The following is a 16,323-nucleotide window of genomic DNA, read 5'->3' on the forward strand; positions in this document are numbered from 1 at the left end:
AGGTATTAGACATGATAGGAACATATACCTAAAAATAAAAACCATAATAGGAGCGTATGAATTAAACAATATGATGAACAAACAATTTACAATAGAGAATCCTTCATATGAATGGGAAAAATTGACTATGTACTACGTTTTGTCATAGTACTACATTTCCACAGCATAAAGCATAAGACGGTCTAGAAAATTTCCGCAGCATTGTTTCCATATGCAAGAAGAAAATTAGATAGTCAGGAATGGGGTGGTTCAAAAATTTCATCCATGCATTTCTTGTTGGTCTTCTTTGTATACATCTAATTCATGCCCAAGATCAATCAGGTATGATCATCTAGATCTTGTAATATATACAAGTATTGCGTTGTTTTGGTTTGCTAACCATATAGCTTAGAAATTATTTTGTCTGTCTCAGGCTTCATAAGCATTGATTGTGGGTTAACACCGAATTCCAGCTATTCGGAGGCGACAACAACTATAAATTACATGTCAGACGCGGTATTCGTAGACACTGGTATAAGTCAGAAGATATCAAGTGAATTTAAAAGTAGCAATCTACAGCAAACATGGAATCTCAGAAGCTTTCCTCAAGGAATCCGGAACTGTTACAGCATAAACATTACGCAAGGCATTAAATATTTGATCCGAGCAACCTTCTTGTATGGGAATTATGATGGACAAAGTAGGTTACCACAATTCGATGTGCATCTTGGACCAAATATGTGGGATACTGTCAGAATACTGAATGCATCTTTTAGTGTCAACAAGGAGCTCATACATGCCCCATCTCAAAATTATTTACAAGTCTGTCTTGTAAACACGGGCCTCGGGACCCCATTTATATCAGCAATAGAGTTGAGGCCATTGAACAATGATACGTATGTAAGCAACTCAACATTGGCACTCTTTGTGCGATTGGATATTGGTTCAGTAACCAATGCTCAATACAGGTGAGTCATTTTATATAAGATACAGTGATACACCTTTGCACCTTTGCATTATTACACAAAAATAAATAAAATGCCATGACATAATTTATCTGTTTGAGCATAAATTTAATTAGTTCCTGCCTTACACTGAACATCTATGTTTACTCAGGTACCCGGATGACATTTATGATCGCATATGGTCTCCCTACAATTACAAACAATGGAATAATTTAAGTACCTCGTCTACCATTGTCTCCAATGCTAACAATATTTACCAGCCACCGTCTGTTGTTATGAGTACTGCTGCTACACCAACAAATAATAGCCTTCCCTTGAACTTCTACTGGGTGCCAGATGACCCAATTTCCCAATATTATATCTACATACACTTTGCTGAACTTGTAATTCTAAATGCCAACCAGTTAAGATCATTCGCTATTACTATAAACGGGGAAATCTGGTTACCATCTTTGGTTCCTCAGTACTTAAGTACAAGTACTTTGTATAGCCCATCGGTCTTGCCTATGGGAAAATATCAATTTTCAATCTTTAAAACTAATAGTTCAACACTTCCACCCATCATCAATGCACTTGAGATATATTCAGTAAAAGATCTCTCACTGTCAGCTACTAACCAAGAAGATGGTATGTTATGTGTTGTTCCACACATGCTTTTCAAATATAATTAGTATCCTCATTTACATCGAATTTTAGTTAACATGGATTTATATGATAATACTAGTTGGTGCCATAACAAAGATCAAGTCAACTTACGGAGTAAAGAGAAATTGGCAAGGAGATCCGTGTGCCCCACGGGAATACTCATGGGAAGGATTAAATTGTGATGGTTATAATCCCCCTAGAATAATATCCTTGTAAGTTTGTATCTTCATATTATTAGTGTATGGATGCAATAAGTTATCACATCATAGTATGGTACACTCTCACACATGTAATAACTCCACTAGGTGAATGGTGGTGTTATTTTCTTCAAAAAAGAGAAACTGGTAATTTGGGTAATGAATAATGATGTCACTGATGGAGTTTGATGTATTTGTTCATACAGATATGTCTTTTCCTAAGAAATATAATTTACATGTAAATACCAGGACCTTCAATTGCATTCAGAAACTATTTATTTCTACAGACACAAGGCTGTTGTTTGTGATTATCACCCAAACAGAGCGATCCACTAACACAAATGAGCCTTTTTGAGTTTCCCACACAAATAAGCCTTATGAATTTGAAACCAACTTTGAAGCATCTCTAAAGAGCTTATTGTAAATCGTAATTGTGAACAGGAACTTGTCGTCAAGTGGATTGACCGGAGAGATTTCTGCTGAAATATCAAATCTTGTAATGTTACAATATTTGTAAGTATCTATAATTCACAAGCATGATTACGAAAAGTAGAAAAATGACAATGATTACCAAACCAAGTTTTATATATATATATATATATATATTTTATCACAACCAATACTAAATATAAGTAATTTTCTGATTTTAGGGATCTATCAAGCAATAGCCTAACTGGACCGGTGCCTGATTTTCTATCTCAATTGCAATATTTAAGGGTTCTGTAAGCTACTTGGATTTTCAAACTTACAGTTACACTACAAAAATTTTGGTTAGAATAGAGGAAAATCATATTCTCTCCCTTTGCAGGAACTTGGAACGAAACCAACTTATTGGTTCAATTCCAGCTAAACTCATGGAAAGATCAAAGAATGGTTCACTGTCATTAAGGTATGGTTCTATAAAAGATGAACTCTTTATTATTGTAATTCTTCTTAATTCACATTTTCAGAAGATAATTATTTATTAAATATGTTAGAGATGGTGGCTCGTATGTTGTGAATTCCTTGTAATTGTTGCAATTTGTTTCTTTTTAAATCATTATTATAATTAATACACTATTATCTCTCTTTTGTATGTCAAAACTCATTTGAAAAACAGAAAGAAAACTAAAGAGAAGGGAAATGAAGGTAAAATAAAAATATATATAAAAATGAAGGTGAAGAAATTAAAAAAGAAAAAAAAGAAAAAAAAGGAAGGAAGTTAGAGAGAAGGAAAAGAAAAACATTATTGTTATTTTCAATGTGATCTAAAAAGAACTAATAGAGTAATAGGATCTCAACTTCTTTACATAATAATATATTCTCTTTTGTAAAAATTATTTGTGTATAAACAATATGATTTGTGGTAATTATGTAATAATATAATTATACATAAGTTATATATGGTTTTTATCTTATTCTACTTAAATTAAATGATTATAATAGTTATTTAAATAAAAAATTATTCCAAAAAAATATTAAAATCATTTTATTTATAATTATAATTTTTTTAAAATATGTATATATATACACAAATTATTCCTAAAAAAGGAATTAATGTACAAACAAAGTATACTGAATATTATATCTTTTGTGAGATTTCTTAAATTAATATATCGCTTACAAGCACGAATAATTTTTTATACTTCATATCTGGCTCAAATGTTATATATACTAGCCGCAGACTCACGCGATGCATGGGAATATATAAATATTTGTAATGGGGTGTAATATATAAAAATTAACAATTACTTCAAATATTATTTATTTTTTTAAAAATTGCTACAAGTATTTTTCATCTTTTTATATCTACAAAGTACAAATATATCATACTATTATATTTTGTATGTTTGATTAATATTTTTTTTTAAGATTAACTATCTTTTTCTAACTTCTATTGTAGTGTGTTATATTTGATATACAACTAAACTTTATAAGTTTCAAATTCATTATTCAAATTTCTCATCTCTTAAGGAATAATGAGATTATCATAATAATAAAAATTCATCACAAAATTACAATGTTATCTTAACAAAAATTAAAATGAAACAAAAGGAATAAAAGCCATGTAGAATGTGTTTTGACATAAACTCAAATTCCTATTTCTAAAAAACTAAGTATTAACCCAAATCAAAATTCAACCAAAGCTTTAAAAGGGAGAGAGAAGACTTTGTAATGGGAAATTAGTCAGGTATGATCATCTAGATCTTGCAATATATATATGTATTGCATTGTTTTGGTTTGCTAACCATATAGCTTAGAAATTATTGTCTATCTGCCTCAGGCTTCATAAGCATTGATTGTGGGTTAACACCGAATTCCAGCTATCCGGAGGCGACAACAAGTATTAATTACATTTCAGACGCAGCATTCATAGACGCTGGTATAAGTCAGAAGATATCTACTGAATTTAAAGATAGCAATCTACAGCAAACATGGAATCTCAGAAGCTTTCCTCAAGGAATCCGGAATTGTTACAGCATAAACATTACGCAAGGCATTAAATATTTGATCCGAGCAACCTTCTTGTATGGAAATTATGATGGACAAAGTAAGTTACCACAATTCGATGTGCATCTTGGACCAAATATGTGGGATACTATCAAAATACAGGTTGCATCTTCTAGTGTCTACAAGGAGCTCATACATGCCCCATCTCAAAATTATTTACAAGTCTGTCTTGTAAACACTGGCCTCGGGACGCCATTTATATCAGCAATAGAGCTGAGGCCATTGAACAATGATACGTATGTAAGCAACTCAACATTGGCACTCTTTGTGCGATTGGATATTGGTTCAGTAACCAATGATCACTACAGGTGAGTCATTTTATATAAGATACACCTTTTCACCTTTGCATTATTACACAAAAATAAATAAAATGCCATGACATAGTTTTCTGTTTGAACATAAATTTAATTAGTTCCTGCCTTACACTGAACATCTATGTTTACTCAGGTACCCGGATGACATTTATGATCGCATATGGTCTCCATACAATTACAATCAATGGACTAATTTAAGTACCTCGTCTACCATTGACTCCAATGCTCACAATATTTACCAGCCACCGTTTGTTGTTATGAGTACTGCTGCTGCACCAACAAATAATAGCCTTCCCTTGGACTTCTACTGGGTGCCAGATGACCCAATTTCCCAATATTATATCTACATGCACTTTGCTGAACTTGTAATTCTAAATGCCAACCAGTTAAGATCATTCGCTATTACTATAAACGGGGAAATCTGGTTACCATCTTTGGTTCCTCAGTACTTAAGTACAAGAACTGTGTATAGCCCATCGGTCTTGCCTATGGGAAAATATCAATTTTCAATCTTTAAAACTAATAGTTCAACACTTCCACTCATCATCAATGCACTTGAGATATATTCAGTAAAAGATCTCTCACTGTCAGCTACTAACCAATAAGATGGTATGTTATGTGTTGTTCCACACGTGCTTTTCAAATATAATTAGTATCCTTATTTACATCGAATTTTAGTTAACATGGATTTATATGTTAATACTAGTTGGTGCCATAACAAAGATCAAGTCAACTTACGGAGTAAAGAGAAATTGGCAAGGAGATCCGTGTGCCCCACGGGAATACTCATGGAAGGATTAAATTGTGATGGTTATAATCCCCTAGAATAATATCCTTGTAAGTTTGTATCTTCATATTATTAGTGTATGGATGCAATAAGTTATCACATCATAGTATGATACACCCTCACACATGTAATAACTCCACTAGGTGAATGGTGGTGTTATTTTCTTCAAAAAAGAGAAACTGGTAATTTGGGTAATGAATAATGATGTCACTGATGGAGTTTGATGTATTTGTTCATACAGATATGTCTATTCCTAAGAAATATAATTTACATGTAAATACCAGGACCTTCAATTGCATTCAGAAACTATTTATTTCTACAGACACAAGGCTGTAGTTTGTGATTATCACCCAAACAGAGCGATCCACTAACACAAATGAGCCTTTATGAGTTTCCCGCACAAATAAGCCTTATGAATTTGAAACCAACTTTGAAGCATCTCTAACAAGCTTATTGTAAATCGTAATTGTGAACAGGAACTTGTCGTTAAGTGGATTGACCGGAGAGATTTCTGCTGACATATCAAATCTTGTAATGTTACAATATTTGTAAGTATCTATAATTCACAAGCATGATTACGAAAAGTAGAAAAATGACAATGATTACCAAACCAAGTTTTATATATATATATATATATAATATATATATATATATATTTTTTTTTTTTATCACAACCAATACTAAATATAAGTAATTTTCTGATTTTAGGGATCTATCAAGCAATAGCCTAACTGGACCGGTGCCTGACTTTCTATCTCAATTGCAATATTTAAGGGTTCTGTAAGCTACTTGGATTTTCAAACTTACAGTTACACTACAAAAATTTTGGTTAGAATAGAGGAAAATCATATTCTCTCCCTTTGCAGGAACTTGGAACGAAACCAACTTATTGGTTCAATTCCAGCTAAACTCATGGAAAGATCAAAGAATGGTTCACTGTCATTAAGGTATGGTTCTATAAAAGATGAACTCTTTATTATTGTAATTCTTCTTTTTTTGGAGGAAGTATTGTAATTCTTCTTAATTCACATTTTCAGAAGATAATTATTTATTAAATATGTTAGAGATGGTGGCTCGTATGTTGTGAATTTCTTGTAATTGTTGCAATTTGTTTCTTTTTAAATCATTATTATAATTAATACACTATTATCTCTCTTTTGTATGTCAAAACTCATTTGAAAAACAGAAAGAAAACTAAAGAGAAGGGAAATGAAGGTAAAATAAAAATATATATAAAAATGAAGGTGAAGAAATTAAAAAAAAAAAAAAAAAAAAAAAAAAAAGAAGAAGGAAGTTAGAGAGAGGGAAAAGAAAAACATTATTGTTATTTTCAATGTGATCTAAAAAGAACTAATAGAGTAATAGGATCTCAACTTCTTTACATAATAATATATTCTCTTTTGTAAAAATTATTTGTGTATAAACAATATGATTTGTGGTAATTATGTAATAATATAATTATACATAAGTTATATATGGTTTTTATCTTATTCTACTTAAATTAAATGATCATAATAGTTTTTTAAATAAAAAATTATTGTAAAAAAATATTAAAATCATTTTATTTATAATTATAATTTTTTTAAATATGTATATATATACACAAATTATTCATAAAAAAGGAATTAATGTACAAACAGAGTATAATGAATATTATATCTTTTGTGAGATTTCTTAAATTAATATATCGCTTACAAGCACGAATAATTTTTTATATTTCATATCTGGCTCAAGTGTTATATATATGTTTGAGTGCATATAAATGTGTGCAAAATTGTATATTTCGCTGCCCTCAAATCTAGACATGGCAAAACGGGTTAGAATTTTCTGACCCGACCCGACCCGACCCGAAAAATACCCGACCCGAATCCGATTTTTTTGACCCGAAGCAAAAACAGGTTGACCCGTGACCCGACCCGTGTTTTTTGCGGGTCAACCCGACCCGACCCGCGACCCGACCCGAACCCGAACCATTTTTTTAAAATTTTTTTTTTTTGGTAAAAAAATAGTAAAACTAAGAATATATTGGTTTAATTGTTTATTGTAAACTTTAGGGAAACAATTGATGCATTTATATAACTATATGCAAATTAATCGAAAGATAAATTGTTGAACATTCTGTAATGAGTAAATATTTTTAGATATCAAATAGCAAAATACATGCCAAGATAATCTGGTTACAGTAGAGTTAAAAATATAGATTTAAAATTGTAGATATGTGAGAAATATTCACAAGTGTGAAAATAGTGAAGCTAAAGTATTAAATTAGCATAAATTATGAATACTTAGACCTATTTTTTAATACTTTATGTTCAAAATAAACGGCTTTTCAAAATAAATTATGATATTTCCTAGAGTGTGTGTTGCTTAACAATAATATGATATTCATAAAAGAGACCATGTATAAATAAGTAAGCAATCAAATTTTAAAGTATATCTCAAATTGAAATAGAGTGTCAACCACAACTGATAATAGATTATAAAATTAATTTTCAAGATTGTAAATTTCTTATATATGTTTATTCTTTATCAAATGAGTTATCCAATAAGTCATTTGTAATTTTGTTTTATATTTGGAATGTTGATATTGTGTAGAAATAAAACTTGTGTATTTGTTTTACTTATCTTTGTGTTATTTTGTTTTAGATAGTAATGTTAGGATTTGTATAATTTTAAAATTGTTGAATAAGTATTAATAAGTTTAACTGAGTTCATTCTTGATATAAGTGGTGAATTCAAAATAATGCATTTTACATCAAGTAATTTGTTGTATAACTTTCCAAATAACAGATACATGTTGTTTTCTTTATAAAAATAAAAAATAAAAAAAATTCATGTGAAAAATACGGGTCAACCCGACCCGACCCGCAACCCGATTGACCCGAACCCGATTTTGACCCGTTTATAATGACCCGTTTTTGACCCGTGACCCGTTTATAATGACCCGTTTTGACCCGTGACCCGTTTGACCCGCAACCCGATTGACCCGACCCGAACCCGACCCGACCCGCCCGTTTTGCCATGTCTACTCAAATCATTCTAGATCCACACTGCCTCATTATAAGGGTATTTTTGTTTTCAATGTACCGGGTTAGAGTTTTTTAATATGAACAGTATAAATATGATGTAAAGTGTAAACTTTATTATTTTTGTATGATAATATCAATAGTCTCTTGCTCTTGTGAAGATAAGCATATTACAGAATCACATAAATCTATTGTATATGTCGGACCGTGATTTATGTCATTCCACCTCAAAACTAATTAGTGATAAGAAAGACACACTCAAATCTTTTATGACTTTCGACATCACACCATATAGCCTGTTTTTAGAATGGTTGTAGGGAGTCAAATTGTAGTCCCCCAACAATCCCTCCCTCACAATAACATTCCCATGACTCGAACCCATAACCATGACTCTAATATTATTTGTAGGATCGTGAGCTATGTCATTTCACCTCAAAACCAATTGGTAATAAAAAAGATACACTTAAATCTTTTATGGTCTTTGACATCACACTACGTAGGCCTGTTTTTAGAGTGATTGTAGAGAGTTAAATTGTGATCTCCCCAACAGCATAGACAAAAATTCTAAACATAATATTTCTATAGATAAGTTCAGGCATGAGAAAAAATTAAGTTCTTCTTGTTTTTTACTAAAGTTTTCTAATTATATTTCTTTGCCTTGCGTTCAATTGCTGCCATCAATTCTGCTGTTGGCTAGTTTGGGTGAAAATTCCAATCTTTGTGGATCCGATTCATGCGAAAAGAAGAACAATATTATCATTCCAATTGTGGGATCAGTTGGGGGTTTGTTTATCCTTTCATTGACTGTTGCGGCTATCTTGTGGGGGCTCAGAAAGAGAAAGCAACAAGACAAGACCAAAGGTGAAAACTTTAAATATAAGAAATGTATTTATTTGTCAAATACAAGCCTATCATGTTCATGTTGATCTTAGAAGTTGGAATTCTAGGTGCTAATCCCAAGTCATTTGAATCAATTCAACAACAATTTAAATACTCCGATGTCCTAAATATTACCAACAACTTTACGAGAATTCTTGGTAAGGGTGGATTTGGAAAAGTTTACCATGGCTACATTGGCCATACTCAAGTAGCGGTGAAGATGCTTTCTCCAACATCAGTGCAAGGGTACCAGGAATTTGAAGCAGAGGCAAGCAAGTCTAACTTATATTTCTTGAGCATAGACACATTTTCATATAAAATTAATATCGGCTACTTCTTGATTACAGATGAAACTTCTTATGAGAGTTCATCATAGAAACTTGACTGTCCTTGTTGGCTATTGCTACGAAGAAACATACATGGGACTCATCTATGAGTACATGGTTAATGGAGACTTAGAAACACATCTTTCAGGTTTGGTCATAATTGAAGTACTACTGTACTAAGCAAAGAATCCACATTTTGGCTCAATATCTTGATTCTCCAAAAATATAAAATACTATGTTTTAGCAACAAAAGAAAATAAAAGAAAAAAGAAATTTTTTCTAAACTTAGTCTTCTTTTAATCACCACATGACCAAGCTTATTTGAAGAACACAAATAGAAAGGTTAAGGAATTTTCATCATGAATGCAGGTAAGAATACAAATATCTTAAGTTGGGAAGCGAGACTTCAAATAGCACTGGACGTAGCACAGGGTAAGCAATGAGTTGGTTTGCATCATTCTATTTTAAAATGTTTTTTCTTTTAACCTTTCCCATAAATGATTTGGAGTCTTGACTTTAGGATTGGAGTATTTGCACTACGGTTGTAAACCGCCCATAATTCACAGGGATGTGNAAAAGAAAAGAAAAGATGCTAAAGATGTAGTGCATAAAGAACTTTATAAAATTTATTACAAAACTCCATTATTATATATAGTATAGATATGTATAGACATTATTTTTGGTTTTTTTACTCTTCATTGATAATATTATTTAGTTATAAACATCTAAATTAAAGTAGACAAATATGTAAAGGTAAAATTATATATAATGTTAAACCACTGAAGATGAATGTATAAAGTCAATAATCTATTTATATTTTTTTGTTAAACACGTTAGTAATATAAAAAATAGATCGTTAATAATATAAAAAATAGAAAGGTTTTAAATATTTAAAAATCATTTTTAGTAGATTGTAATATAAAAAAAGAAAAAAAAATCTCAATACTTTATGTAACTTTTCCCATAAGATCAATATTGTTGACATCCTTTATATTCGAAAAACACTGAAACACATAAACAAAGAGATTAATTGTGCAGAATTGCAAGAGTATATACATAATATTAGTATTTCATTTACAACATATACATGATATATACATGATTCATGGTCAGTTGGTATGAACCGTAATAATTACATCCTCTTCAATGATAGCAGCGGCAATTTCAGGTTGCATTAGTAACTTAAAATCATCTTTAACAGCGAGGCCATCTCTCCCCTATAGCCTTTAATTTCATGCACACTTCAAGCATCGTCAGTTGCTATGAACCATAACAATTACATCCTCTTCAATGATAGCAGCAGCAAATTTAGGGTGCATTAGTACCTCAAAATCTTCTTTAACAGCGAGGCCATCTCTCTTAACACAACTACATCGGCCTTCTATAGGTACAAGGCTGAACACAGCTACAAGAAATCCTAGGGATCTGAAGTGTTTCACCATCATATCCTTTCTACAACAAAGATTTATCAATGACATCATACAGACCAAACGTTGATTCCAAAAAGTTATGAAAATTAGTTAAGAATTATAAACCTAAAGTATATATGCAAGTAAACTAAAAAAAAAAAATCAACAAAGAGAGAGAGAGGGAGAGAGAAATAACCTTTTTTTATGAGAAAAAACTATGCAGAGAATGGAAGAGAATGACAAATTTATAGTGAAATAGTGTGAATAAGAAGAGACAAAAATGAGAGAAGATGAAAGGAAAGATGAAAAGTGATATTAAAGTAGATGGTAGTGGGAAGATGAAAAGGTAAGGGGGAGTTGAAAAGGTAAGGGAGGGAGAAAGTTTGGAGTAAGTGAAAATATTAAAAAAAAGAAGTAAATGTAAAAGAAAAATAGGAAAAAAATAGGAAAAAAAATTGGATAGTGATGTGGTAGAAGTAAATAAATAAGTAGTGGGCTGGATTTATTATAGGGTGATAGTGGAAGTAAATAAATAAGTAGTGGACTGCATTTATAAGGCTGGGATTTATAGGGCTGAAAATTGTAAAAACTACTTTAAAATTGTAGGAAAAATTATATTACAAAAAAAAAAAAAAAATGATGTGGCAGCTGATGTGGCGCAACGTGAGAACAGCAGCATTAAACACCACGCTTCAGCTTTTAGTAATATATAGATAGATGTTTGAGTGCATATAAGTGTGTGCAAAATTGTATATTTCGCTGCCCTCAAATCATTCTAGATCCACACTGCCTCATTATAAGGGTATTTTCATTTTCAATGTACTGGGTTAGAGTTTTTAAATATGAACAGTATAAATATGATGTAAAGTGTAAACTTTATTATTTTTATATGATAATATCAATAGTCTCTTGCTCTTATGAAGATAAGCATATTACAGAATCACATAAATCTATTGTATATGTCGGACCGTGATTTATGTCATTCCACCTCAAAACTAATTAGTGATGAGAAAGACACACTCAAATCTTTTATGACTTTCGACATCACACCATGTGGCCTGTTTTTAGAATAGTTATAGGGAGTCAAATTGTAGTCTCCCAACAATCCCTCCCTCACAATAACATTCCCGTGACTCGAACCCATAACCATGACTCTGATATTATTTGTAGGACCGTAAGCTATGTCATTTCACTTTAAAATCAATTGGTGATAAAAAAGATACACTTAAATCTTTTATGGTCTTTGACATCACACTACGTAGGCCTGTTTTTAGAGTGATTGTAGAGAGTCAAATTGTGGTCTCCCCAACAGCATAGACAAAAATTCTAAACATAATATTTCTATAGATAAGTTCAGGCATGAGAAAAAATTAAGTTCTTCTTGTTTTTTACTAAAGTTTTCTAATTATATTTCTTTGCCTTGCGTTCAATTGCTGCCATCAATTCTGTTGTTGGCTAGTTTGGGTGAAAATTCCAATCTTTGTGGATCCGATTCATGCGAAAAGAAGAACAATATTATCATTCCAATTGTGGGATCAGTTGGGGGTTTGTTTATCCTTTCATTGACTGTTGCGGCTATCTTGTGGGGGCTTAGAAAGAGAAAGCAACAAGACAAGACTAAAGGTGAAAACTTTAAATATAAGAAATGTATTCATTTGTCAAATACAAGCCTATCATGTTCATGTTGATCTTAGAAGTTGGAATTCTAGGTGCTAATCCCAAGTCATTTGAATCAATTCAACAACAATTTAAATACTCCGATGTCCTAAATATTACCAACAACTTTACGAGAATTCTTGGTAAGGGTGGATTTGGAAAAGTTTACCATGGCTACATTGGCCATACTCAAGTAGCGGTGAAGATGCTTTCTCCAACATCAGTGCAAGGGTACCAGGAATTTGAAGCAGAGGCAAGCAAGTCTAACTTATATTTCTTGAGCATAGACACATTTTCATATAAAATTAATATCGGCTACTTCTTGATTACAGATGAAACTTCTTATGAGAGTTCATCATAGAAACTTGACTGTCCTTGTTGGCTATTGCTACGAAGAAACATACATGGGACTCATCTATGAGTACATGGTTAATGGAGACTTAGAAACACATCTTTCAGGTTTGGTCATAATTGAAGTACTACTGTACTAAGCAAAGAATCCACATTTTGGCTCAATATCTTGATTCTCCAAAAATATAAAATACTATGTTTTAGCAACAAAAGAAAATAAAAGAAAAAAGAAATTTTTTCTAAACTTAGTCTTCTTTTAATCACCACATGACCAAGCTTATTTGAAGAACACAAATAGAAAGGTTAAGGAATTTTCATCATGAATGCAGGTAAGAATACAAATATCTTAAGTTGGGAAGCGAGACTTCAAATAGCACTGGACGTAGCACAGGGTAAGCAATGAGTTGGTTTGCATCATTCTATTTTAAAATGTTTTTTCTTTTAACCTTTCCCATAAATGATTTGGAGTCTTGACTTTAGGATTGGAGTATTTGCACTACGGTTGTAAACCGCCCATAATTCACAGGGATGTGAAGACCACAAACATCTTGTTGAATGAAAATTTACATGCTAAATTAGCTGATTTTGGACTATCCAAGATTTTTCCAACTGATGGCGATACTCATGTGTCAACATTTAATGTTGCTGGCACCCCTGGATATGTGGATCCCGAGTGAGTCTTTACATCAATTTAATAGTCTTCAAAATTCATTGTTTTTGAAATAACAATAGTGGTATTTATAATCAACAATGATGCAACCATTTTTTAAAAGAAAATGGATAAAGACCTAATAATGATTAAAGACGAACTGAAATAAGTTGAAATTGTTATAATGAAAGTTTAACTATTAAAATTATAATATACATTGACTTACAGGTACTCCAGTTCATATAGATTGACGGAAAAAAGTGATGTGTATAGCTTTGGTGTTGTTCTTTTGAAGATAATCACATCTCGACCTGTGATAGAAAAATTCGCAGATGAAAATATTCACATAAGCCAATGGGTAAGTTTCATGCTTGCTCAAGGGGATATCATAAATATTGTTGATCCAAGGTTGCAGGGTGCTTTCAACATGAACTCTGCTTGGAAAGCTGTTGAAATAGCAATGCTTTGTGTGTCTTCCACTTCCACTAGAAGACCAACCATGAGTCAAGTAGTGGCAGAACTAAAGGAGTGTCTGACAACGGAATTTGCTCAAAAGGAGGGCTACGAGGGTGAATCAAATTATACAATTGAAATGAACAATATGAATCTGGATACTGAACTCAATCCTGTAGCACGGTAAATAGTCATCCACAATTGAAATGGGTGCATGTACTATAACTTAACTTTTTTGCTTTTTAACTTATTTCAATGCATATTATACTTCAATTATTCGCATTATTTTTGTATTAAAACCAGTACATATTGACGGTCTTAACGGACTACTTGTTTGTAATATTGAACTGAATGTATCAAATTTGTCGATTCAACTTTTCCAAATGATAAATGAAGTATTTAACAGTATAAATTACAATCGGGGTATTGAAGTATACAACATGAGATCGAGAATGGACTAGAACAGTAAAATTCCGAGTAGAGACTTGGTCTTTCACTTCCAAAACCCACTAGTTTGAGCCAAATGGATATTCATATTTCAATACAGATGTACATTTGGATTCAGCTTAAGTTGCTTTAAGATGTGTTCAAAAAAAAAAAAAGTTTTGCTTTAACATTCTTCTTTAAAAAAAAAATATTTGTTTTAGAGTTTATTTGAGAACAGCTTATATAGCTGAAACTAAAAACTTTTTGCTGAAAATACTGCAAATAAAGCTAAAAAGTAACTGAAATAGTAGAATGAGACCTACGAATAGTACAAAAATAAGCCATATATTAAAAAAAAACTAGTTTTTTAAACCAATGTTAAACACAACCTTAATATGAACAAATGTGAATGTTCAAATAGTGTATAAAACATCTATGAACGTTTAGACCCCCAAATCACAAATTACCAACACAAGCTTATAATTAAACAATGTAAGTGAGGAATATGAAAATAAGCTAAAACAGAATTGGTAAAACAATCTAAATCGAAATTAATCACAACCACATCAATAATTAAAAGGTAAAGAATAAGGGAAGAGAGATGCAAATACAAAGACAATACAGCGATGTGTTATCGAAAATGAAACGGAAGTCCTCGGCGAAAAACCTCTCCGCCGCCCTCTAAGCGGTCAAAAATCCACTAGAGAATAAAGTTAGGATACTTGAATAGCAAAAGATCCTCCAAGCCTAATCTACTCAATGCACCTAAGCCCTCCAAACTTCTTGCTCCAACAAGGTTACGCTAAACTTTGTCTTCTTTAGTTTACCGGATCCCACAATCGCCCATTGCATCAACCAAAATGAATTGGTCCCTTCTGAACTGCTTCCCCAACACCGAAAAATCTTCTCACAGATATAGGTATGGTGAGACAAGTATTTGACTAATATACTTCTCAAAGATATGTCAATGGAAAAGGTGAGAGTAGAGGAATTTGGAGAATTAAAGAATGAAGATTGTGGATGACTCAATCTTATTTTTCTCTAGGGTTTTTCTCTTAAAATTCTCTCTGGAAGCTCTTTACATTTCGTGGGAGTAAGGGTATTCATAGTAGGGTGAATGAGGAATTCGAAGAGTCAATTACAAACAAACAAGGCATTCTGGCAACTCAAGCTCGTGACTGGAACGAGTTGCGAGTTTGAGTCGCGAACTAACTACCTGGCCAGACTGGAGGTTTTGTCCTGTAGTGTAACAGCTAGCTTGACCCTTCAACTCCCCCTACATGCTTCACACATGTGCCATTCTGGCGACTTGCCAGTCACGAGATCCAGTCGCGAGGCTCTTCTTGAGTGCACATTCTTGAGCTTTTCTTCACACTTTGTCACACACTACCCTTACATGATTCTCACCTAAATACAGGGTTTCTAAATGTTGAATTATAAGCAAATTTGGCACGAAATAAAACCAACAAAATGATTGAATAAATTCAACCTTACAAAATGAAAATACAATACCAATTTCTGACCCCACACCCAATTTCCATATGTCATTTTTTTTTTTATTCTTTTCTTTTTAAATAATGAAAATGGGATCTATCCATAGGTCTTTATAGACCAATATATTTTACTAATTAATTTAGCATGCACCTTTTTATCTTCTCTCTCTTCTTCACGGTTGATTTTTTTTTTTTAAATTTATTTAGAACTCTCACAACCTCCCCTTTAACTTAATTATCTTTTGCTTCTCCACAAAAAAAAAAAAAAAAAAAAAAAA

At 31.9% G+C, this 16,323-nt stretch overlaps 1 protein-coding gene across 1 annotated transcript; it reads left to right on the forward strand.

Annotated features, from left to right (window-relative positions):
• Positions 1–239: 239 nt before the first annotated feature.
• Positions 240–14,313, forward strand: LOC112028306 (probable LRR receptor-like serine/threonine-protein kinase At1g05700). Its single transcript, XM_065770311.1, is given in 22 exon segments — positions 240–321; positions 413–947; positions 1,096–1,571; positions 1,669–1,801; positions 2,228–2,299; positions 2,437–2,508; positions 2,595–2,675; positions 2,886–2,914; positions 4,050–4,584; positions 4,724–5,199; positions 5,297–5,384; positions 5,386–5,427; positions 5,854–5,925; positions 6,086–6,157; positions 6,244–6,324; positions 9,101–9,264; positions 12,112–12,146; positions 12,741–12,926; positions 13,006–13,132; positions 13,354–13,416; positions 13,505–13,697; positions 13,902–14,313. Coding segments are annotated over 22 exon segments (4,026 nt in total).
• Positions 14,314–16,323: the final 2,010 nt, after the last annotated feature.

This window comes from Quercus suber, unplaced genomic scaffold (assembly GCF_002906115.3).
Source record: "Quercus suber isolate HL8 unplaced genomic scaffold, Cork oak 2.0 scaffold_29, whole genome shotgun sequence".
Taxonomy (NCBI): domain Eukaryota; kingdom Viridiplantae; phylum Streptophyta; class Magnoliopsida; order Fagales; family Fagaceae; genus Quercus; species Quercus suber.